We start from the raw sequence: 26,616 nt of genomic DNA on the forward strand, positions 1-26,616 counted from the left end.
CGGCCTGCACCATTTGCAGCGTCTTACATGGTTGATCGAGAGGACAAAAGAACGAAAAACAGAACAATGTTACCAACCCTAAAAAACAATGCAGCTGCAGGTTATCAGGGTCCATTGAAAATAGAGCTTTTGAAGGGTGCAGGGCTACTATCGTTCTTTATGGTCTTATGCTCACCGAGTGAAAAAACGGCGTTTTTTCACTCGGTGAGCGAGTGACATGGGGCTGGTAAATTGTGTGCCCTGTTTTTTGACCTAGAATTGTTCAGTATGATACATTCATCATGCTGATTAAGGAGGCGGCTAAGAGAGGTAGGCCGGCTGTGGGGAGATGGAATGGATTTCATCAACAGACTCAATGTAAGTAATTGACTGTTAGAAGAAATATGTCAGAATAATAGCAAATATTTATGTTTTACCATTTATGATAAAGCGAGAAAGAGGTATATAATTCAAGTTTGTTTGTAAATATAGAATCTATTTTTTATTATGTACAGATAAGGCTGCCAATTAATCGCTGAAATGACATTCCTTGTCCATAGCACGTTTTTTCTCCACAGCATGCGCGCACGTCCCTGTCAGTTGCTTCCCATCATAATCGGTCGTGTCTGGTGACGAGTCTATCACGACTTCCAGTTTTTCCCGCCACAATGTGTTGCATCCGTCACCATTTCAACTAGTTTCTTTCCATGAACTTTTGCGCCATCGTAGTCCCACTTATTCCTTCCTATACTATGGCGCGTTCACACCAAAATATGCTGCATCCGACAGAGATTCCAGTTGTTTCCCGTCATAATGGGTCGTGCCCGCCACAGCCTCCAGTTGTCATATAGTGGCGTGTCCGTCACAGCGTCCACTTTTTCCCGCCAAAATGTGTGGCATACGTCACCGATTTCAGTTGTTTCCCGCCATAATCGGTCGTGCCCGTCACAGCTTTCAGTTGTCATATAGTGACGTGTCCGCAACAGTGTCCAGTTTTTCCCGCCAAAATGTGTCATACGTCACCGGTTCCAATTGTTTCTTGTCATAATATAACTGCCTCGTCACAACGTCCACTTGTTTCTTGCCATGGTGCGTCCACACCACAATTTGCCGCATCCGACACAGATTCCATTTCTCTCCCTTATGCTCCGCATCTCTTCCATTTGTTTCCTCCATAATGTTCCCCGTCTTCCTTACGGTTGCTTCCCCACATTTACAGATCCCTCTTAGTCTTCTCCTGCTATCATGTACCTCGTCTGTCACCACTTCGGTGCTTTTACCTAAATGGAGAACCCATCACAACCTCGTTCAGGGGACGGGAAAAGGGGAGACCCTGAGAACGAGTTTGAGCCCATCACCGCTTCCTGGTGTTTTCAGTCATTACGCAACGACTATGAATAATAATCGAGCGTACTTTGTAAACAGATGTCTATCTACAACAGCCGAGTCAAGATGAAAGTCACCAGGTTCTCTTGCAGAACACCACCTCTGGACATTCCAATCACTGGAGCCCGTCCTCAAATCCTTTGGTACTGCAATAATAAGTATAAGTAAAATAACCACGATGAAAACAAAGAACCGTCAAATACACTTACGCAGCAAAAGAGGGGTTTGTTAGAAATGCAGTGTTTCTTATTGACGAAACACTTTCGGCACTGAAACCCTGGTGCATTAACATCGAAAAAATTGGTCGACTTTCTAATGTATTTGCTCAAAATCATCTTTTTCCTTCCAAGAGACAGCTCTAATAAATCACAGAAAAAATCTGTCGAGATACTATGACATAGCTCATTTTCTTCTTTCTCAGCTGACAAGCGAATAAATTAGCCTTATACCAAAACAACAGCAACAAGAAAATCAACAATTCCTAAAGAAATCCCTTAGTGAGTGAATGGTAGAGCGGTTTAGAATAGACAGTCGAAAATAATTTGGTTATTGCTTTGGTTTTGCTTTACTTCGCTCTGTGATTGATTAGCAAAACTGGCGCTACTTTTCCAACAAATGAGAAACAAAATCAAACCCAAATGTGACTGGCTCGTACGCGTTTTCCCGCGCTTGGCGCTTCGAGCTCTGATTGGTTCATTGTGCTGTTTACACCTATCATGATTGGCCAGAGTAATTACTATGGTTTTGGTTTTACGACTCTGAAATAACACCACTCTAAAGACATCGATAGACTTGCCAGCAAGTAGGGCGCAGGAATTTTTCTTGAAGAGGGAAAAACCCAACTACCAAGCGCTTGGGGGCAAGAACGCAAGCAAGAGGGGAGAGTAGGCCAGGGTATCTATTAGTGACAACGAGAAGGGGAAGATTTTTGTAAAAGTTTAAGCGATAGTCTCATTCTTGTGATGTTTGTTAGTACCTGTGATTTAAGAATCCACTGTGTACTCCAGGGTCGTCTTTGGGCCACACGGTGTAACCTGGATTTTCCTATCAAAGAAATGGGATAGCCGCTCATGAGGTAGTCATTCTAAAGACTCAGAGACAAGGGCCAACATCGTAAAGGTAGGACAACTCGAACGCGAGCCACAGACTACCCACACTATCACGGAATAAAACCTTTGTTGCATGAAGAGCTAAAGAGTATTATTCAGTCCAGTCTCCTAGGTCAGATGCTAGTCCATTGCATGGTAGCCTACGGGAGCAGACGCCTTTTCCCGGCTTTTGTTTCACCTGGTCTTGCAGGCTAATTGCACGATTGCCCCTGCACCTTTTTGAAGTGTCCTAAGGTTTGGCTGGTACCTGTTCATATATGTACATGGGACAACCAGAAGCTTAGTTTCTTCCCTGGGCAAACTACTTAAAATATTAGTGTGTTCTCCTCGAGGGACTATCGGCTGATAGTTGCCCATTGTGGGCAGCCTGTACCGTTTGCAACGTCTTACATGGTTGGTCGAGAGGACAAAAGAACGAACAACAGAAGTATTTGATGGATAATAAACAGTTATCAGCACAAACCTGGTTATAATAATCGGGCGGCGCAGTAGGATCTCTTTTGTAAGATTTTCCAGGACTTATGAGGCCCTCTTTCCTTGCACCTACTGAGTTAGTCAATAACAGAGAAAATAAGCAAATAAAAACAGCGCTTTTAAGAACGGTGCCTACTTCTGTTACTGCGTATACGTTCTGCGCATCGCGAGATACTCGGGTTTCTTATGGGTGGTGCCTACTAATACAGGGATATTTTTGCGCGGTTTAAAACTACACGGAGTACGAGAAAGCAGAACTTAGCAAATGCGTTTGGTATCTCAAAAGAAAATTGGAGGTAACCATGCATTTTTCAGAGATAATTAGGCTTCAATTTAGGAAAAAATCCCATTCATTGCTTTAAATTTTGGCGCTTTTTAGAGATATTGCTTAGTTATCTCTGAAAAATGCATGGTTACCCCCAATCTTCTTTTTGGATTCCAATAGGCCTTGCTTAGGTCTACTTACCCCACATAGTCATAAACCGCACTAAAATACTTCGGTATTAGTAGGCACCGTCCTTAATCCTAACTTCAAGTAGTAAAAGAATCTAGTCACGTTTGCAAAAATTCCTGAATTTACGCAGCTATATCTTGGCTACTTGGCCTTTTTTTTTTTTAAACTAATGTTAAGGTGCTCTGTCTTTCCAACAGTGTCAGTGGTATCTCATTACCCGACCTGCCTCAAAATTTTAAATTACCGTTATAAAGGAGAATCGATTTTTAACCGCGTTGCCAACGTAACAGTCAGTTCTATATATGAACGGAAAAAGTCGCGCCTTTACATGGGTGAAAAGATGTTTTTACCCGTATGTCTGGATACTGTGTTGACCATCGACTGCATGGCTTCGCCAATAAGACTCGCCGAGAGGAAAAGATCGTTATGTACGTCCATCTGCATGTCTGAACAACACAAATAAACAAAATATTATCAATGAACTGTAGAGGGCAGATGGCACACGCTTGTAGTGTAAGTACACATCTATGCAAATAAAAACTACTGAGCAGTACTTTCCTGTGGTGCTGTTTATTATGCTGTACAAGGTGGTTCTAACTTTTGAGTCTGTGGATGAAATCCTAAAGTGTGACCATTCAAATGAAAGCTACTGAGCAGTACTTTCCTGTGGTGCTGTTTATTATGCTGTACAAGATGATTCTAACTTTTGAGTCTGTGGATGAAATTCTAAAGTGTGACCATTCAAATGAAAGCTACTGAGCAGTACTTTCCTGCGGTACTGATAATTATGCTGTACAATGCGGTTCTGACTTTCGAGTCTGTGGATGTAATCCTCAAGTGTGACCATTCAAATGAAAGCTACTGAGCAGTACTTTCCTGCGGTACTGATAATTATGCTGTACAATGCAGTTCTGACTTTCGAGTCTGTGGATGTAATCCTCAAGTGTGACCATTCAAATGAAAGCTATTGAGCAGTACTTTCCTGTGGTGCTGTTTATTATGCTGTACAAGGTGGTTCTAACTTTTGAGTACGTGGATGAAATTCTAAAATGTGACCATTCAAATGAAAGCTATTGAGCAGTACTTTCCTGTGGTGCTGTTTATTATGCTGTACAAGGTGGTTCTAACTGTTGAGTCTGTGGATGAAATCCTAAAGTGCGACTGTTCAAATGAAAGCTACTGAGCAGTACTTTCCTGCGGTACTGTTTATTATGCTGTACAAGGTGGTTCTAACTTTTGAGTCTGTGGATGAAATCCTAAAGTGTGACCATTCAAATGAAAGCTACTGGGCAGTGCTTTCCTGTGGTGCTGTTTATTATGCTGTACAAGAAGATTCTGACTTTTGAGTCTGTGGATGAAATCCTAAAGTGTGACCATTCAAATGAAAGCTACTGAGCAGTACTTTCCTGCGGTACTGTTTATTACGCTGTACAAGGTGGTTCTAACTTTTGAGTCCGTGGATGAAATCCCAAAGTATGACCATTCAAATGAAAGCTACTGAGCAGTACTTTCCTGTGGTGCTGTTTATTACGCTGTACAAGGTGGTTCTAACTTTTGAGTCCGTGGATGAAATTCTAAAATGTGACCATTAAAATGAAAGCTACTGAGCAGTACTTTCCTGTGGTGCTGTTTATTATGCTGTACAAGAAGATTCTGACTTTTGAGTCTGTGGATGAAATCCTACAGTGCGATCATTCAAATGACTGTGGTGCTGTTTATAGACCCTATGCAAAAATGGCTGACATTTTTATATTCTTTTGTCTGCATTCAAATTAGCCTCACTAGCCTCGTTCAAGGTAAAATATTCTTTTGATTTTTGAACTCAATAACGAGGTTAGTGAGGCTAATATGAACGCAAACAAAAGAATATTGAAATGTCAGCCATTTTTGCATAGGGTCTATTATGTTGTACAAGATGATTCTAAGTTTTGTGTCCTAAAGTGTAACCATTCAAACAAAAGCTGTCCACCATTGTTTTGAGGTACTGTGTGTTTCTTCAAGTGCAAACTTTAAAAGTTGCAAATTTTTACTATTTAGAGGAAAAGTTTCAAAGATATCTCAAGTACCTGAATGAACGTCCAGAGGGAAAGAAGCCGTCATTCTGTCCACAATATTACTTAGCTCCAATCCTTCATATGACGTGTCCGGTCTGTCCAACAGTCCCAACTCGGCAGCCGTCTTGGGAACGAACGGACCTGCCAAAGAAGTCACACTTGCATTTGGCGAGGCCCCCTGCAAATCACCCCTATGTCGCTGTGGGTATGCATCTACCCAAGGAGAAGACATGCCAGGCGGCAATGAGTACTGTGGGGGGTAGGCTTGTATTGATGGACCAGGCGTTAGAAAAGTGTTTTGGTGTCCTGCGGTGTAGGCTGGTGGGTTAATTGGTGATATACCAGGAGAGGAAACAGCTCGGTAAGGTACACGGCTATCGTTTATCCCAGACATGGTATTACTTGGTCGCGGCGCTGTACTAGTGGCAACAGATGCTGTCTGACTGGAGTAGGGCTTAGAAGAAGGTTGGAACACTGTATTCATTGTTGGAGAAAGTTGTGAAAGGTCACCACCCTGAAACAGAAACAAAATATATGGAACCTCTTCTTATGGACACCTCTATAATACGGACACGTCTCTATTACGGACAGTTCACTTGGCCCCTGAGAGACCGAAATCCATATAAAGCCTACTTTTCTAAAACAGACACCTCTATAATACGGACAGTTTGCTTAGTCAGTGAAGTAACGTACTTTAACTACTCAAATCTAATTGAATTCAACCTAATGAGTTCTCTGTTGCAGAACAAAACAAAAAACAACAAAACCATAATTCACTTTAACAAGACGGAAAAATTCCTTTCCTCTTACCAGCGGCGAACGAATTGAGACTGTAAGTGTACAGTAATATGTATTTAAATTTCCGTGGGAGAGGAAAAAACAATTCTTGGGTACGTTAGGTTTTTCTCAGGTACCCATTTATATAATAAAGTAACTTTACCGACTGCCTGCTGCTAAGATGCGCCGTCTTTTGACCCGTCACAACGGAAAACGTGTAAAAAGCTGAGCCTGAATTTGGGGAAACGTGTATACCCCACAGTAAACAGCCTAAATAGTCACAGAAAACTTGGGTATTTCAGCTCGTCGCTTTTTACTTTTTCTTCGACGAAAAGCTCGAGAGAAAATCTGACTTATAAATACCAAGCTCTGTTATACAAATTTCTACTCAATGTAAACCTACTTTTTCCGCGATCTGAGATTTTCTAATTCCAGATGGAGACGAAGATCAAAATACCGTCGCTGTTCATTCGTCAAACAAATCCTATCCTGAGATTTTCGTGTTTTTCTTTGGGTTAAGCATATTTATGGAGTAAGTTCAAAATTTTTTAGGTAAACTTAATACATACCGGAGTGATCTCCATTTTCCTCAAAGTGCGAAGAATTTCAAGAGCCAAAAAAATTTTCTTCAGCTCTTGTGCGAAGGTATTTCAATACAAAGTTTTTGTTTGCAAAAGAATTTTACGGACACTTAAGAAATTCAGTGTTAGGAAGAGATTGAGGTGTCAAACCACGCGAACAAGCTGGTGGCAAAACCGCAAGTTTTTCATAAGCCCACGGATGCCATCATAAATAAATAATATAACACTTGTTTTGTCTTCAGTAATGGTCCCAAATGTCTTTTTAAAAGATTAATAACAAGAAAATGAGATAAAATAATTACAACCCGCCCAAACATAGCTGAATGCTAACAAAGCCTTATGCAAATAAGATTAACAGTCACCTGTCGTCAGTTAAACCCCTTAACTCTTTAAGCTCCAATGTCAACCTGTATATTCTCCCCACTGTCCTCCATATATTTCTCATGTTACTAGTTGGGAGAATTTGTCTAAAAATCAAGGCATTTCATCTTTGGTGATTATTTCCTTTAATCTCCTGACTTAAGTGTTTAATTAAGCAGCGACATTGTAAGGAGAAATTAGATGTTGGTCATTCAATTTCTTTTATAGAATATCATTACTTGACCAACCATAAAGTAAAATAGGAGAATAAAGAAAATGATCTCCGAAAATGAAATGTATTGAATTTTAAATTCTCCTTGTTGGATCCCCTGCGTTCTAGGAGTTTGAATCTGCTTGAATTAGTTTTTAAAAACTGCTAAATGTCAAGCACTTTGAACACACTCTAACTGTATCGCATGCTAAAGACATAATATTACCGTGGCCCTTTATTGAAGTGTCAACGGAACCTGCGGTGCTTAATGTATTGGAACGCTATCCAAATCAACTTGAAAAAGGAAATGATAATGTTTGAAGAGGGGAGAAAACCTCTCGAAGTACGAAAAGGACCAACATACGCAGCCGAGTCGGGGAATCAAACACTGGTGACATCAGTGTGAGGCGGGTGTTCTCACCGCTGCGTCCAACCTCGTTCACACTGTCGAACCTGGGAACGAGGTTGTACTGCGTCATCGCTGCTTCCTTAAACGCAGTCTCGATCTGTGCATTTTGGCGGAGGCAACGGGCGACTACATTTTAAGAAAACTTTCTTACGAACCCTCGAAAGGTTTTGAATTGTTAAATTTTGTAAAGCACTTGCGAGGCGGAACATTCCGATAAGTCATGCCATACCGCTGTTAACCTCGTAACCAGACCTTCTATTTAACGAAAACAGAGTAAAAGTGTTCAGCGAAGTACTAAGAAGAGATACATCTCAGGAAGCTTCATTTTACCCTTTCTGAGCGACGAACATAACGCAGTTGTTTTGAATAATGACAGCTAAGTTCTTTTGTGATTCCAAAAAAAAAACAAGATCACCTACGTTTCGAGGACTTGTTTTCGCCACTACGACGTTCTCACAAAAACTCATAGTAAAATGACGACGGCTATCTCGTTTTTCCGCCAAAATAACACTGGTTCACGCGCACGCACTCTTTCTCTATTGGAAAAACGCGTTACTCTTACTAGAATCTAAAGGTCTTTGGTATGTCGAATGGAGGCATACCCTAGCGTTTTTTAGCGACGATTTAAACATAGCCTATGAACAGGTTCCCAAGTGGGCTATAGGGCGAAAAGAAAAATCGCGGTATTATCTTCGCCCTATACCCCACTTGGGTGCCTGTTCACAGGCTAATTTAAACACAACTTAGTCTAGTACACCTTTTATTTTAAAGATTTTTCTCCGCATCTAAAACAAAGTTTAAAGTTTGCGAGTACTTACCAGTATTATGGAGAATTTTTAAATTAGTTAAATAAAATTTAGCCGACAAAAATTGCAGAATGAAGTAAGCAAGTACTGTTTTACGGACGCTTTATGTCATTTATAGCAGAAATATTCAGTACTTACGGCTAAGGGACAAAGATTTAGTAATGCAGCTTGTGTTCAGAGCACTTTATATTAGCTTTATATATTATTTAGAATTACGTTCTAATTCGCTACGCTCAAACGAACATTAATTATTTACCCTTAAATTCCCATAACACCAATAAATCAAACAAAGGATATGGAAGGATGCGCAAGCGGATCCAAAACGTGTGAATGAATCATCCTCGTGTGAACGGAAAACAAACTCACTGAGGACCTTAACACGTGTGAACGACAGCGTGTTAAAAATTTAACAGAAGCAATGTGCTCTACGAAGCAACATTAATAGGAGAAGAAAGCAAAGAAAACAGAATTAAAAGTGTACCGTTCGTGCTTTGCTTTCAGCGTCTAAGTCTATCGTTCACATAGGTCTACACTTAAACTTTGCCGCCATATTCTCTTCTTCTTCAATAAGACTGGCAAGGGTGAGTTCATCCTGAGACAAACGAAGAAAAACCAGACCACGAGATTTAAACAGAGTTTAGTTTTTAATGATTACTGATTCTTACAACTGAATCAAACTGAAAATGGCACAACAGACCCTCCTGCAAAATGGCGGCCGGATTTTCAGATAACAAGGGGGTGGTGTCGAATTTTCGAGTTTTAAAGGAGCATTGTCACCTCAATATTTTTAGTGTCACCTTGAGTAGCTATAAAACATCTGTGTCGATGGAAACGTTGAAATAATGGTTCACTTTTATTAACAATGACACTACCAGTGCACGAAAACTAATCTTAATTATCTCTGGCTGCGGATGTAAATGGATTACAACTTGAAAAAATTATCCACCTTTTTTCAAGTTCTTCCTGTGTAACGGAGGTTTTCGATAAACAATTTAAAATAAAAACAAGCGACATGGAGTCTTCGAAACGTCAGTCGTCATTATTATCACTTGTTTTTATTTCAAATTCTTCCTGTGTATTTTGGAGAAATCACTAAAAATCTGATAATAGTTTGTCCTTCTTCGCTCTAAGAACAATTTCGTTTTATAGAAAAGGTTCTTTGCCAAATATTTGAGCATTCAGTTTTGAACAAATACAGCAATATCTCCGTGAAGGCGAAGAACACGTTTAGTTTTTGGTGTATATACATTACGGTGAAAGTAAAGGTTCTGTATAGTGAATGCTAGATTATTCGTCACAATTGAAGCCACACCTTTCAACGTTGTGGGGTCGACTATTTTATTGACTGATTCAAGTCTCAATCGCCATTTTGAAGAAGTGCCTGTTAAGTTCAACTCGAGAGCATTTAGTCAAGCAGTTTAATGTTTACATCACCGCAAATTTGCAAAGCTTAGTTTAGGATTAAACAGACTTATCATTCAATCGATAATGTCAACTCTTAAGTTAACATTTAACTCACAATTTAATATCACACATTTGTGAAACAAAGTTAAAATATTTAAGAAGCGATTAAGGGAAACACTTTGCTAACAAAATGTGCATTTTAAAGATAACCATTTTAAAACAATTAGTTCCTAATGTCCGTTTTGCTCGAAGCTTTATACATTTATGTTACCATGATGAAAACAACCTTTCTACCTTAAATTTTACTGTCTCTTTTCCAACTGGAAATAAAGCACTAATTCTCGAAATAACCGCTCAGCAGAATAATTTATCAACAAGCAGAAGCTAGCAGACCACCCCGTTATCGTGTCTCCATGCAGCTCCATAGAATCAAAACACATAATCAAATTCTCCCACTTATATAAAAAAGCCCATCCACAAAATATCAATACTGTACAAAAAAAATCAAACCGTATAACGCTTGAAACACGAAGTTTTGCATGCCACCTTTCATGCACTCTCATCAACTCTTGGAGAGTACAGGTACAAGAGCACAAGAGTAATGAGAATCGACAAGGGATGAATATCTCCTTTAACCCTTGAAACCCCAATATCAAGGTGCAAATTCTCATCACTGTTCTCCATATATTTCCAATAGTTCTAGTTGGGAGAATTTGTTTAGAATCAAGAAACGTTATCTTGGTGATCATTTCCTTTATTCTCACAACCTGTTTGTTTGATCAAGCAGTGATATTGTAAGGAGAAATAAACTACTGGACCCAGTTGCTCGAAGCATGGTTAGTGCTAACCCGGGTTAAATACCATGACAACCTATAGGTTTTAATACCTCTTAACCAATGGTTAGCGCTAACCATGCTTCGAGCAACTCAGCGGCCCTGATCGCTATTGGGGCTTAAAGGGTTAACGGTTTCCTGACACTCACTCTTATCTATTTCTACTTCCAAACGTTCTCCCTGAGTAAACTCTCGTAAGCGTCCCCTTTTATTTGACTCAAGACTCCACAATACAACTTAGACCCAACACTGTGAGCGCCGCAGCTCAACCTGTCTTTGTACCTGTTGCAGCAGGATCCTTAAACGATGGAGCTGAACTTGAAGCTGGTAATTATGCTCCTCAAGGACCTCCTCGCGTGCCTCCAGGCGTTCCCTCTGGTGCCGTAAGTAGGCCTCTTTGGCGGGGTCCTCTACAGGTACCACACTCTGCTCCTTTTGATTCTGGCGCTGTAACTGATGGATGCTGTTGATCTCGCTCTGTAACGCTCTAAATAAAGAGACAAGCAATGTCAGAACAAATGCTGAGCGTGTTTTGGTTTGTACCTGTCGGTTGAACCATAGTTAATCATATTTAATTGAGGGATTGGTTATGAAACCTTGCCATGACAACAATGGTGCTGCAATTTACGTTGGAATAGGCCTCGACCGTGCACAATCCTTTGTTTTAACCTTCATACTACAGTTGAATATCTTAACACGAACGTTTCTTTTGGTCAGTCGCTCCAAAACATTTCAAAATCTATTGTGGTCTGTGTACATTCAAGGCCAAAAATGCTAACAAAAACATATAACAAAGCTTCATAACTATTGCCTTTTATTAAGTACGGTTGAACTCTCCGTTTAAAATCACAGTTCAGGAACGGGAATAAAAATAAAACAATACAAGTGTCGATGGTATACAGCAAAGAGTGCACACTGTCCAGATCACATTGGAAATATTGGTTTCTGGGAAAACCGGAGTACCCGGAGAAAAACTCATCGGAGAAAGGACGTGAACCAACAACATACTCAAATCACGTCGCATATATGACGCCGACTGCAAGAATCTTCTCACAGGGGCATACCCGCTCCTGTATAAACCTACTGACTACCGCCACTAAACTCAGTTACAGACTGCATAAAAAATTTGCTCAATTTAGCAGTATAACCAACAAGTGAAAACGTATTTTATTTTTTAACCAACCATGGACCAAAACTTAAGTAGTCAACAGATTTATTTATTCCCGGCAGCTGACAAACCTGTTATCGTCCTCTAAGCTGTTGATCAGATCCTCCAGGTCTCTCTTCTCCCGACTGTCCATGTCTCTCTCGATTTCAGTGGCACTGGGAGACTGCAAAGATCACATTAACACTTTAAGCCCAAACAGTGATCAGCATCAAATTTCTCCTTCTAATATCAATGCTCATTCAAACCCTGAGGTCATGAGAATTAAGGATATGATCACCCAAGGTGAATTTTCTTGATATTTTTTAGAATAACTTCTCCCTAGTACTTCTTTTAAGAAAAGTATGGGGACAAGATAGGAAAATTTGTTCTTTGATACTAAGGGTTAAAGGGTTAAGTTGAATATCAGTGTCTTGGCAGAAGCTAACACAACTGGGGATTTGCCAGGTAAACAAAAACCTCTCATTGTTGCCGTGTAGTACTTCGTTTCACAGTAGTCTAACTAGCAAAACGTTTTTATCAGTCGTGAATGATGAAGGGGTTATACCCCCCTAACCTGTAACATACCTAATTAAATGATCCAAGAGCACCTTTTTAAAACTTTGCATAGTTAAACCAATATGTTCAAGTAAGCTTCTTAAAGTAACCTTTTAATACCTAAACAATCATCCCTATTGCAATCATCCCCCCTCTTTTGGCTCTTTCCTCCCTTGCATGACGAGTCAAAAGGGCGTCTGCGAGGGGGGCTACCTTGCATCCTCCAAACTTTTTGTTAGTTCAGCCTAACTGTTCCAGTTATTAGAGTTTTATAGCTATCCAACATTAACTAGAATATTAAACAATAAAACCAAAATACTTACCCTTAACTCTGGTTCCCCCGTCAAACTGCAAAAACAACAAAATAGATTTAAGTTTGAAACCACAAGTGTTCCATTAAAAGTCACAAACTACATGTTTTACAGGGGACATATCCCTGGGATTTTGATGAGTTTCTGCTTTCCAAAACTGGGCAAAAATTGACTAAGAACCATTGCTTATGCATGAAATACTTCTAGAACACAAGGAGGAAGATACCATGTAAATTCGCGATAGCTTTAATTATCGTTTGTCACACTATGTTGATCGAGATGGCGAGTTTAAATTCCGTTACCACTGTTCGAGTTTTAAGGGTTAGGTCTTACCTAAATAGCCTCTATGATCCTACAGGTGTAACGTGAGTATCAGCCTTTTCGCTTCAATTCAAACCATGTCACAAAAAACTAGTGTGAACGCTCTGAAGATGAAAAGGTTATTTAAAATTAAAAAATTACCTCTTAGCGTAATGCCGTATGAGACGGTGTTCATCATTCCTGTGAGTAGAAGAGCAAATAATTTTAACTGAATAACCACAAGGTAAGCTTTGATTAAGAGTGTTTCCATGTTTGCTTTAGTTTTACAAACGTTTAGCCCGACAATAAATCTGTGACCCATTGTTATCTTTCTGTAGACACTTGTCCTGAGTCTTGTGCTGTTCTTTGACTCGGCACAAGTGTCCACAGAGAGCCAACGAACACCGGGCTTCATCTGCAATTGTAATCTTACAGAACATAGCGAACACCAAGACTGGTAGGCTCCTATTCTTAGGCATTGTCACACAATCCTCCCACCTCGAGAACGCGCTCACGATGCTGAAAAACCGGTTGTGCGCAATTTTTCCAAGTTCTTAATTGTTTCATTACATCATATGTCTTTCTTAGAAATTGGCCAGATTTGATAATACTAAACAAAGCACCAAGTAAGTAGCGGTGAATTTGACGTCGTTGTTTGTTTGTTTGTTTTTTAGTAAATGTTTATTCCTTACATGGCAGGTCTTGCCATTACAGGCTGTTCTCTAGTCACTTCTTCATCTTCTTTAGCTTCATGATTTGCTAATCTGAGAAACAAAATCAGATAAATAATTGAAAAAACAGTACACGGAAAATTAAGGAAAGAACGAAAGAACAAACGAACGAACGAGCTGAACTCACAACAAAATCAAAGAATGAAACAAAGAAAAAAAAAAGAACGTGAAAGTGCGTGAAAGTCTAGTAGGTATGTTAGTTTTCCCAAAACTGTTCTCCAAAATGACTGTCTATACGAAAATTTGCAAAATTTTCTGTATGTTCAAGTGGAAAAACATAAAACTTCTACTTTCTCAATTTCATTCCTTTTTAGTGCAAATTGTAGACTAATCCTTGATTTTCAAAAAGTCGTGCGTGAACTTTGAGATTATCATTTCTGAGACACGGGAAAGTGAATTTTGTGAACCCTAGTCGCCTAGTTTCGGCCCATTCTTCTCTTATTTATAGCTCTTCAAAGCGCGATCGCATTCGAATTTGCCGCTTTAGTGGCTATGAATCATTCATGATGTCCAGGCATTCTGCGCGTGATGAACAAACGAACATGCAGTCAACCAAATAGATGAAAAATCAAACACATCAACGAATGAACCAAATGAACAAACAAACTAGTGAACGACGCAAAAAAACAAACGAATTTCACGTGCATTTCCTATTTTTCTGTTTCTCTTCCCTTTCTAGCGACCCCGACGCAAGCTAAGAATAAAACGACACCTGATTAAAATATCACCAGGAGAGGAGTGAAGCCCCAGAGTGAGCAATTAACAAGGAAAAAACCAACTACAATAATCTTGGCACTCCACAACAAGAAAAGATGATTTTTGATTACGAGACACAAACCTTGCTGCGTAACTTCCTAGCTTGTCGTGAGTTCCCGGAAAGACCTTTACTGGGGATCCAGCGTCAACAGAATCTCTGGGGGAACTGAACACAAGCGCATCATCAGTATGAGTATGCAAAATTATGAGATACATGCATCACACTAAGTTTACTCCAGTAAAACGTACGGGAATACATAAATTGTAAGATTTAGATGTGATCAAATCCAATTCTTGTTTGCACTAAACCTGGAGTGCAATCTATCCCAGTGATCGTTGGTGCTTTGTGCGGGCTTCTCCAAGCCACAAAGCAAGTGATTTCCAAGTGCCCTCGCTTGGTTCTCCCTGAGTGCAAAGAAAGTGTCGACCAGTTAGCTCAGTTTGGGAGAGGACTACCGTGCGGGAGGTCGCAAAATCAAACCCCGAACAGACCAGCACTCAAGGTCTTTAAATAACTGAGAAGAAAGTTTTGCCTTTGCAATAACATCTACAAATGGTTAGATTGTCTAGTCTTCTCGGATAAAGATGAAAAAACCATAGGTCCTGTCTCACAACACATGTTCCTAAATTATAATCTGTGGGACGTTAAAGAACCCACACACTGTTCGAAAAGAGTAGGAGACGTGGTCCCTGGTGTAGTGGTCTATCTCTATCTCTGATTTCATCTGTCTTTCACATTCATGCATAGGTTGGGTGGGTGGGTGAGATCAACTACAGTGTATGGACTGATAGCGGCTGTCAGTAGCGCCTTTACATGCTGACGTACGATCTCACCCAACAGAAGAATTGTTAACCACCACGAGACTATGATAAGTATATGCGGTATATAAATACATTTGTATCTAAATCTTTCACTCACTCGTCCTCTCCATCAGAGGCCGCAGCTTCTTCCATTTCAATCGGAATAAACCTTCCCTTGGACGGATGTCCTGGTGTTTTCTTTTTCTTCTTGCTCACTTTGTTCCGCATTACTTTGGCAAAATCTTTGATGTCTTCTTTTTGCGTTGACTGTGGCAATTCAGAGACAAATTGTAAATACAGTTACAGTCTATCTACAACACGTGTGAGCATTATTATTGAAATTTAAACGGAGTTTTGAAAATACATGTCAGTTTTGAACGTTGCCAGCGAGATTTCAGAGTTCCCGTAGAAATTTCCCTAGTTTATTGACTGTATAAAGCTGTTAACTTTTCTTTACATAACAGCATTAAGTATTTCAAAAATAACAATTGTTCCCCAAGTATTTTTTTTCAGTTAATGCGTCTTTTCGGAAAGATTTCCAAAGAAATCTTCAAGATTCGTTCGCCGTTTGCCGTAAACGCTATTCTAAATTTCTCTGATGACTTGAAGCAACAAACTTCTATCATGTATTTCTTTTGTATAACTCCAGCTCTGACTTGTGGAACTAGTTGGCTCATGCAAATTCATACCATATCAGTGACCTTGTACAGACTGTGAAACTCTTAAACTTACCACTAGACAATACTCTTGAGTAGGATGTCCTATTTTGTGCTGTTTATTTACTCGACCAGACCAGAAACATCCCTGTGAGGAAAGAAACAAAAATGAGGTCTATATCACATTCTTACACACATAATTTGGTCTAATTAGACACTGCTTGAATCCTTAGCGGCCCGTTGGAAAGAACCTCTCAATACGCTAATCTTAAACAACTTTTAAGTAATATATCCAACCAGGAGGCGCAGCAGAGTTTTCTTTCAACGACTTCGAGATGTTTGGATATCTGATGAAACACACTTTCGAGCGTTGGATTTGGCTTCTCAAATGATCAATAATTCTTGGAGGCAAAATTTTATGGTGATTAGCACAGGGCGCAAAGGAGTCAAATTTGATGTAAATTCAGGCTAAATTTTCTGGAAAACCAAGAACGTGATCGAACAAAGCGTCATGGGATCTTACTACGTGTCTGTTGAAAGATTATCCCCAAGCCAGCTTTCAATCTATCGAAGGAGCAATCGTTTTCACGCACGAAGTGCCGAGAGAGAAAAAAGACACAATGTCAACAGACCATCGAAGGAACAATTGTTTTCACGCACGAAGTGCCGAGAGAGAAAACGGAGACAATGTCAACAATCCATCGAAGGAGCAATCGTTTTCGGGAAAACGGCGATAAAAAATAAGAACGAAATAAAAGTAAAAGGAGTCCATTAGCGGTACCTCCAAGACTACAGGTCGTTTGACCACGGGTCATCCTTCTGTCATTATATCGTTTAAGTACGTCTGCGCATGCTCAAACCTCAAAACGTACCACATGGAAAACAAAATGACTACATTGTCATCTATATACATGGCTGAATCTCAGTTCAAGTCAGTAAGAGTCATCCTTCTGTCATTATATCGTTTCAGCACGTCTCCGCATGCTCAAACCTCAAAACGTACCACATGGAAGAGAAAATGACTACATTGTCATATATATACATGGCTGAATCTCAGTTTAAATCAGTAAGGTGGAACTGAGGTGCCAACGAAAGGGATCTGTCTCATATGGTCTAGGGGCCGACTTTTCTCTCCCTCACTGTCTTGTCGGGGACAAGGTATCGGAAAGTATCGCGGAACCATCTCCGGCTGACATAAGCGAACCGCGGGCCGAAATCTCGTGGTACATCGTCATGGTACAACGCTCCGGCAAAGCGTCCAGAGGTACCGCTGTCGGCTGTTTTTTTTTCTCTTTATTTCAGCCTTTTTGTCATGCCATGTGGAAGACACAGTGACTACATTTTAGTAACAGGATGATCACATTGATATTAAGGCTGGCAAGCCACCCGAAAACATCGTAGGGAAAGAAGCGTTTCATTCATGTCCCTTGTCATGTCCTTGTCAAATGGCCGACGGTGTATTGGTGGCTTGCCATCCGCTTTGCCATCCAAATGATTCGAACGTTTCCAGGCTCTCATTGAGGACGTTCACCCCGTGAACGGAGAAACCCGTAAATTCAAGAACGTGATCGAGCAAAGCGTCATAGGTCTTATTACACCTCTGCTGAAGTTCTTTGCGCTGCCATTTCCCGGGGAATTTAACCGGAATTTACATCAAATTTTACTCCTCTGCGCCCTGTGGGGGAATTTACATCAAATTTCACTCCTCTGCGCCCTGTGTAATTAGGAAAACATATCCAAACCACGGTCACAGTAGTGATTTTCTTTGTTTTCTCTCGATGAATTATTAATAAGTTTGAGAACGGTCTTTGCAAAATAAGGTATCATAAAGCTGAGCGTATCTTCGATTTTCTGTACAATTTGCCGTACAATTCTTGGGGAAATATTAATTTGTGAGTTTGTAGTTTGATTTCATGCAGTTTCCTAGTTACTCGGTTATGTTTACTTGTCTAGCGATATCTCCGTCTAGTATTTGTCCACTTTGTGAATTATTATTTCAGTGTTATTTGATCTTTAGTCAAACCCCCGGTGTAGCGCTATATTTCATTCTTATCAAGTGGTATTGGAAATCGATATCAATCGATTGCTATTGACTTTTATTGATTATGCAGCTTATCGATTGACTACGCCTGACAAACCGTATAATACGAATTTCATAAATAAATGTGAGCTCGTTGGAAGTTTTCCCATCAAGTATACTACAGACCTTGGTAAATGTAGCAATTAAATATACACAAACTATTCTATTTATAAAGTACTGTTAGTAACAAAAACTGATTGATACAGAAATCTCTCTCACCTGACATAGATCAAAGTTGAAGCATTTTAGGCAGCGATATCTGTCAGAATTGAACAAAAATAAAAATGCAGTAACTTAAATTTCTAGGCACATCGAGTGAAGTTAAATTGCTTGGGGTATTACCATACAGTATGTCTGAGGAAGTAATATAAAAATATTTAATTTAATATTTCTACTGCGCAAATTAACATGTTAATTACATCCATTTTGAAATCACTGGTGATCCTTGGAATCTGATTGGTCCAAAATGGTGCAATTTATTCCCAAATTGCACCATTTTTTGCTCTAAATTGCATCCTTTCTTTAGCCCATCAAAATGGAAATGAAGTAACACAAATAGAATCTTAATATTGACAATGATACTCTGTGATTTCAAAATGGATGTAATTAAGTGGTAATTGAACTTCGTGTCGTGCAATTTTGGTCTGAAATCATACTTGTGATTTCAAATCAAACTCGCGCTGCGTGCTCGTTTGATTTTAAAATCACGCGTATGATTTCAGACCAAATTGCACTCCACTCAGTTCAATTACCATTATTAATATAAACAAATGAGAATGAGATTTGTGGACTCACCTGAAGCCAACAATGGGATACATCTTACACACATTGCATTTGGACTCATGTTTAACTACAAAAACAAACATTAAAATATGAATACCCGTTATTTGTTAATGAAAAAGTGCAAGATTATACGCTAGCTGCTAATAAAGTAATAATTATTTTATTGCAGGGCTCAGTGCATAACCGACCTACTGTATGCCACGTTTCAGATTGCTTTTTAATGTTTTACATGTAGCTCAGATTTTCGCAAAAGTTTTTGCATGTGGTTTTAGTTCCTTCAGGAGACATTGCTCCAGTGTTTTATTTGTTTCTTTGCACAACATCTGCAATAAAAACCTTTGATTATGGGCAAGATTTCCGTTTTTATCATAAAATGAAGTGCAAAACAGCGGATAAAACATTGGAGCAACGTTTCCTGAAGGAATTCAAGGCCACATGCAAAAACTCCGGTGAATCTGAGCTAAAACAACAACAAGGGGTCTACTTATAAAATGCAGTTAGGTTGGTTATGCTCTCAGCCCTTCAATTATTACTATTATGCATAGTTAGCTAAGCTGATAACATTCATAAAAAATCAACCCAGTATCAGTTACATGTCATTTTGGCACAGAAAACTAAAATGTTGCAGCCACAATGAATGACACCGTTATATCCAGAATTGAGGCAGAACACTGAAGCAGAACTTAAGAAAGAAAAGTTGGAATCAAAACCACTTTCAGTTGGAAAGACAATGCATTAGCCACAACCATTAAAGCGGCTATACAAATTTAACTTAAGGAAACTAGTACCTGTTTCTGAAACAGCCAATCTGTGAAGGGTGGGTAGCCATACAATTGTTTGAGGTTCAGCGATCATCCATTCAATAAACTCCTCAGCAGAAACTCTTTCAGGAATTGATACCTACGTAAAAATGATTAAGTATGTAACCATTATACTGAGTTGTCACCTTGCATTAAAGGGCATTTGACACTCTTCTGCACATGTGCTGCGATTTGATTTCTGATCCTATGCAACAGTTTTCAAAGTAGGCATCTGTGAGGAAAATCTTTTTCCATCCACCTTGTGAGGCTTGTAGAAGTGAAAATAACGATATCGAGGAACTGTTTGGTCATTTGTGAGGGATTGAAATCCCATATTTTGTATTTTTATTTGAATATCGTTGAGAAAATTGATGTCCTCGAGAGGAGGTATTTGAACCGGCTCTGGACGAAAGCTCTTGTCGCCTCGTAGCCGCCTTGTTTCAAAAGAAAAGAAGAAAAAGACGAAGAAAAGATGGGAGGACGAGCATGGGAAACTTTATGTTGCTGCCGATGTACACGCCAGTTGGAAGAAATTAAAGTGTATGTGCTTGTATTCCACGGACACGGCCTTTGCACAAATACAAAAGGTTAAAGGCCAAGCAAAGAGGTTTTACAACGTACGTGAAAACTTCAGACTGCCTGGGGTTAGCGCTGCCGCGCAGTGTTGATTATTACGATTTCCTATTGGTTAAAAAAAAATTGTTGTCAATCAAGATCGCACATGCGCGTTATCCTGACAAAGGCCCTTTAATTTTCAACAAAAGTCAACTGATTTTTGAAACTGTGCAAGCTCAAAGAGGTGTCATCATCTGCTCCAGGAAGATACTTAGATTATGGAAACTGAGAAAATATTGGCATTTGAATCTCAAAGAATGATGTGAGCATGGCTAGAACAGAACTTAATAAATTTTCAGGGGAGAGGGAGGAGAATATGAAGGTAAAATGGGATTTTCCAGAGGAGTGGGTGGGGAGGAGGATGGACAGAAATCTTTTCTGTACAGTAGTTCTCAGTCTGTTCCACAGAATCTGAGTGCTTGGAAAGAGGTGTCATTTAGAACTGTGAAAGAAAAATAAATGTTAAATTTACCCTTTCAAAGCAGTTTCTGACAGCTGGCTCCACACTTGATCCACTGAATGCTGCATTCTCATAAATATACTTTGGAATCTACGCAAAATTCATGAGATAAAAAAAATTTAGATTGCCCAAACAACCACTGCATGGAATTAAAGAGGAGGAGTGCTACTAAGTAGTAAGATTCACTAGTAAATAAATTAAAAGATAACATTATCTTTACAATTTATTTAATAGATGTCGAAAACTGCTTCCTTTACAGGAAAATTTTTTTCTGGTAATTACATGTACCTTAATAACATTTCTCATGATACAAGGGTTCTGTTAATTTTATTTGCTGACGCAATATCTTTTTATTTGTGGTAATGCCACAATGACACACTCTAGTAATTAAACATTGCTTGAACTGATTGGCAACTCAGTGCTGCACAGCTGTTTGGCTATCCACCATTCATGCAAGACTTCGTGGAATGACCGTTAAATAGACTGACTTTTTTGTCTTTACTCAGTCAATAATATGTGTATCAGGCAATTACTACATAATCACCTGAAGCATCTCTTGAAGGAATAACCTGAGCCTTTTGCTGTCCAAAAATCCTTGGTTATTACAAAGCTGCAAAAACAAATCTTTAAAAAAAGGATACAATTACTATGCTGTAATTACTGTGACATTGTCATTGTAATTTAGAGATTTCCTATTTTACTTCCCGTCAAACCATGCATAACAAATGCCATGGTAACCATTCATCCGGACCATGTTTTCTGTTTTTTTTTGTATCTTCACTTCAGAGTGTGAAATTAAAGTTAGAGCAGTATTTTATTTGCTAAAAGTGCAGTTCTGTTTTTCTGTTCTTCCTATAATATTCTTCCTATATTGTATTGTTATAAACAACATGACAATTACCTATACATTAACAGGCCTCACTATTAAATCATCTGTAAGCATGGTTTGTTAAACTTTTCAGAGTCATGCCCTTAAAACCAACTATTATCACCATTTTTAACCTTTAATGTTACTTTTTTTCAAACATCTATTGATTATTTTCCGTCTATTTGTTTTATGATTGTTTCTGAAACTGTTAGTAATATCAACTGTCTCACAGTCTCTAAACCTTTTATGTTACAGCAATGCAATGAGGAAGCCTTATTCTATAAGCCTTATGTTTTCTCCTAAGGCATCCTCGCCACTTTCTCTGTAATCTCTTTTTCTCTTTCATTTGTATTTTGTTTTTGTAATGTGTGTGGTGAAATAAATAAAATGAAATTAATGAGCTCACATCTGTATTTTTCTTGCACCTTCTCAGAGCACATGACAGCAAGGCCAACCTTGAGTGAAAGAATTGGTACAAATCCCATCCTCCCTCTGCAGTAAAAAAAAAAAAAAATGGAAATCAGATTTAACATGTTGGCAAAATCCTGAAACTCATATGTGAAAGAGAAATCTGGAGTGCTTACCATTTACGCAAACCACCCGGATGGAAATTTTCAGCATAAATACCAAATGATTTAGCTTGTCTTAACAGAAGATGGATAACATGCAAAATGTATGAACATCGGCTGTGAATCCCAAAAGGAGTAATAAAAATGCATCACTTTGACCAGAAGCCCATAATTTCCGAAGTACTCCAAATGGAATGATGTGTACCATTATTTTGATTTTCCAACCAGAATTTCCTGGTTTTCCATGTAAATGGTAAGCACACCTGGAGTCCAAATTCCTGTTATAGTCAATGCAGCTAAAAAAAAGTAACACTTGAGGTTCACTGGTCAGGGAAGTTCCACTCTTAGTGGCAGAAGATAGGAGAAGTGCTTTGGCGGCCAGATTCACAAAGCCTTCCTAAGATAAGATGTCTCGTCCTAAGTATTGCTTCTTTACGATGATCTATAGTTGGACGGTAACAATAATAATAATAATAATAATAATAAAAAAGAACAATTCTGTCGTTTGTTGATTTGTTTCTTGATGTGAAAAGTTTTGTCTTCACCCCTCCCCCCTCACTCCCTTTTCCTTTCCTCCAGAAAGGTCTCAACCTTATAGGCCAGTCTGATCCTACTACAAACAGTATGAGAACTGTGTCAATTACAACTGGTATGTGTACTTATAAATTTATACATAATTATTGGCAAGTTTGTTCGTTCGTTCGTTCGTTCGTTCGTTCGTTCGTTCGTTCGTTCGTTCGTTCGTTCGTTCGTTCGTTCGTTCGTTCGTTCGTTCGTTCGTTCGTTCGTTCGTTCGTTCGTTCGTTCATTCAGTCAGTCAGTCAGTCAGTCAGTCAGTCTGAGTCAGTCATTCAGTCAATCAATCAATCATTCATTTGTTCATTTATTTATTTATTTATTTATTTATTTATAGAATTGCCCAACACTTGCGCAGGTGCACGAGTCCAATACTATAGCTGTAGTTTGTAGAGTATAATAAATTATTAGAACAGTACTCACGGGTCATATACATTAAGGATCCAATTAAGCACCAGTTCGCTTGCAAGGGAAACATCAATTTGATCAGTGTGGCGATCACCAGTTTGGTTGACAAAGATGGCTGTTATGATTCTAGTCAGTTCTGCTACAGACAAGGTTCCCTCAACATAGCCATCTTTAATTCCTTCTTCATCAAGAGATGACTTTATGACACGTAGATTAACCATATATACTAACAAAATAAACATCACAGATAGGATTGATCAGCAAGTAGTTTCACTGAATTTAATTTTTTTTTACAATACCATTGATGAGATAAATGCAGTCTGTTCACGGCCATTAATATAAAATTTTAAATTTTTGTCTTACATGTTATTTATAGGATATAATAAGTGACAAGATGTCTGGGGTACCGGTATTGACCTAGGCAGAGACAGACAATATGTCCAATAATTAACGGTTAATACCGTAGTATGCTCAGTGTAATGTAAATTATCAATGTAGACTCATTTACAAAATAATAGTCATGTACAAGCAAAAATCAAAAATAAAAAAACAACACTTAAGGGCCGTTTACACGACCAAAAAAATTGGAACGGCTCGGATAAAAAGACAAACGGCTCCGACAAAATTTGACGTGTAAACAGTACTTGACCTGTTCCAGTCTTATCCGTTCCGTTCCTAAAAAGGTCCATAGGCGGCTATGGACCCCTTTCGGCGCGGAACCGTTAAAAAACGGTTCCGTACCCACATTTTTGTTTTCTTTTCAACGTGTAAACGCTCGTCCTTTTTTTCTGTACCGTTCTGTTGCGTTTTTCTGAGCCCATAGTACTCCACGTCAGTTGTTTAGCATACCGTTGATCGTCAGAGTAAGTGATTATGCAAGGTCAAACCAAGCGCTTGTTCTTGGAATTTGCCACAAACTCCGTTCGACTGTGAAGTGCGATACAAGGGCTGTAATAGGAGAACCGTACGCCTTGTTTTTCCCCTAATTCGGTACATTCACTCAAAAGAATTTCTTTGAAGAATCACTTGCGCTGTCAAACGTGAATTTCGTGTTCTCTTCTTCAGAAGAAACCAGAAAAGTGCTTGTAAATCCATGATAATCGGAGATGCGCACAGTGTACTGTATGTGTAAGCGCATATGAACAACTAATCGAAGCAGTTATGTTTAATTATTGCGGGCTCTATCGTTACCGGTCTCGAAGAAAACAACATGTAAACCGTCTAGTACCCGTTCAAAGGGGCTCAAGTACCGTGCCTTTTTCTGTTAGGTACATTACAGAATTTGTACGTGTAAACGGGAGATTTCGTCTGGAACCAGTACTTGTTTCTAACCGAGCCGTTCCTTCTCTTTTAACAGGTAAACGGGCCTTTAGGCATCCTTATGACACCATTACCAAGTTAAAATGTAAATTAGACTCTGAAAAATCATCAGAAATAACCGTCAAATAAATAAGCAGAAGAAGGAAGCTGAGTCTAATTCACAGTATTTTCAACTTGATAATGGTGTCATGAAGATGCTGAAACATCATTTTTTATTGTCAATTTTTGCTTTTTTTTGTATCAGCAAAACTTTACTTATTGAACTATTTACATTGGGTTTTCTTCTGAATGGCTCTCAACTTCATAGCTGTACGGTATGCAGCATACTTAATGGTACTCAAACTCTCTACAAATATACAAAATAGAATATATTAGTAAAAATCATGTTGATCCATGATCCACAATTTTTATTGCAAGACTTGTTTACAAAATTCAATAATTATGAGAATTAAAGAAAATAATTTCAAGTACCAATTTCCTCGAGCAAACTGATCATCTCTGGGTGGTCCCATTGAGTTCTTTCTGTTTCATGGCTGTTATTAAACAAGATAAAAATTTCATAATTTGTAATAATTATTATAATATTAGTATTACTCTATGCTCGATTTCCCATGTTACTTGTAAACCCTTTAAGCCAAGTTCCTTGGCAGCTCCCTAACTTCTTTTGACTTCTAATTTTGGGAATGCCGATGTAAAATATATTATTATATCTCTCAGTTAGTACGTGCGGTGTGATTGGTCAATTTTGCGGGTCGTATTTCACTGTACAACCCACTAAATTCCCTTGACTTCAAGTAGTTTCCTTTCCTGCGCACCTGATTAATCTCAGTGATATAATAAATATCTTACTAGCTTGCTTTCTAGGTTCATACTGTAAGTTATGGATCCTCGTTTTTTCCTGTTGATTTATGGCCAACACACTTCATGCTTGGGCCATAAACCAACAGGAAAAAACTCTGTTCGTAACCTACATTACAGACCGAGAAAGCAAGTTAGTAAGAGGTATTTATATTCACATACTCCAATTGGCTACTCAGCCTCCAGACAGTACTCACTACAGTTTATTTCCCAAAATAAAAATGACTAATTGGGGCACTTTGGTATAAACAAAAAAACCTTAACCCATAAAAAACAGGTTTTAGGAAATTATTGCAAATTGTAGATTTAGAAATGATGGTTAATGCAACTTCTCTGTATACGGAAGCTCTACAATTGTAGCTGCGTTGTCACATAGAGTGAATCAGGGGAACTGCTATTAAAAAACAGTTCTGAGTGCTAGCATTTTTTAGGTTTCACAAATTTATAAATTCATTCCATGAAGAAAATACAGTACATTTTGCAAATCTTTGCTACACTAAGGAACCCTCACATCAAAAGTCTTATGGTTTGTTTTAATACTTTTCTTTCTGGCTTCCTTGCCTCATATGGTTTCCTGATAGCTTGTAATTTTTTAGTTCACATGCAAGACTATACAGATATCTTTTTGGTTGTAAATGAAATTAAAGACAGAAGGTGCCATTCAATGTCTTCTCTTTCCCTATGGCCTTCAAGCGTTAATTAACTACCGGCAGGCTTAATAAGTATATTTGTTTCACTTGAATTAAGCTTAGCTTTTCATACACATGTAGCAAGCGGACATGACCGTGCACGCACAGAAATTCTTACTGTAATTTCTACATACGTCGTGTAATATTACAAACTAATATTCAGTCTATCATACATACGTACTTTATGTAATACGGAATCCCACTGGTCGTTTCAGAACGTTCCCAGCCGTCGGGTAATATGCCTGTATAGAAAACAAATACGAGCCATTATTTTAGAGATCAATCAGGCTATGTAGCGACATTCGAATCATTTTTTCTCGCATAATGTCACGAACGTGAACACAAACTTACTTGTAATTCCAGGCATTATCTTTTCTCTTTTCAAGGACTAAAGGCAATGCGGTAGAGATGCGTTTCAGTTTGTTTACAACGCTTCAAAAACCGCATTATTCAAACACACTCATCACCATCAACACTGAATCCAAGCGTCGTGTTT

At 38.8% G+C, this 26,616-nt stretch overlaps 1 protein-coding gene across 5 annotated transcripts; it reads right to left on the reverse strand.

Moving 5' to 3' along the window:
* Positions 1-448: 448 nt before the first annotated feature.
* Positions 449-26,614, reverse strand: LOC146468574 (dystrophin-like). Of its 5 annotated transcripts, none has more exons than XM_085124298.1 (24): positions 26,472-26,614; positions 26,302-26,362; positions 25,045-25,106; positions 24,845-24,919; positions 23,269-23,479; positions 22,107-22,192; positions 21,377-21,456; positions 20,845-20,922; positions 19,746-19,857; positions 18,970-19,024; positions 18,394-18,433; positions 16,171-16,242; positions 15,557-15,705; positions 14,720-14,803; positions 13,843-13,914; positions 13,313-13,351; positions 12,863-12,887; positions 12,077-12,168; positions 11,120-11,324; positions 5,469-5,970; positions 3,753-3,848; positions 2,938-3,017; positions 2,342-2,409; positions 449-1,511 (listed from the first exon to the last, which is right to left on the reverse strand). In XM_085124298.1, the coding sequence occupies exons 1-24, from the start codon at positions 26,485-26,487 to the stop codon at positions 1,481-1,483; spliced, it is 2,391 nt and encodes a 796-aa protein (XP_084980424.1). In that variant the 5' UTR covers positions 26,488-26,614; the 3' UTR covers positions 449-1,480. The 5 variants fall into 5 exon arrangements, with proteins under 5 accessions (XP_084980424.1, XP_084980423.1, XP_084980426.1 ...); XM_085124297.1 differs by having other exon boundaries at positions 2,938-3,020; XM_085124300.1 differs by lacking the exons at positions 449-1,511; positions 2,342-2,409 and adding an exon at positions 2,578-2,721.
* Positions 26,615-26,616: the final 2 nt, after the last annotated feature.

The sequence above is a fragment of the Pavona decussata genome, unplaced genomic scaffold (assembly GCF_977016875.1).
Source record: "Pavona decussata unplaced genomic scaffold, jaPavDecu1.1 SCAFFOLD_130, whole genome shotgun sequence".
Lineage (NCBI taxonomy): Eukaryota > Metazoa > Cnidaria > Anthozoa > Scleractinia > Agariciidae > Pavona > Pavona decussata.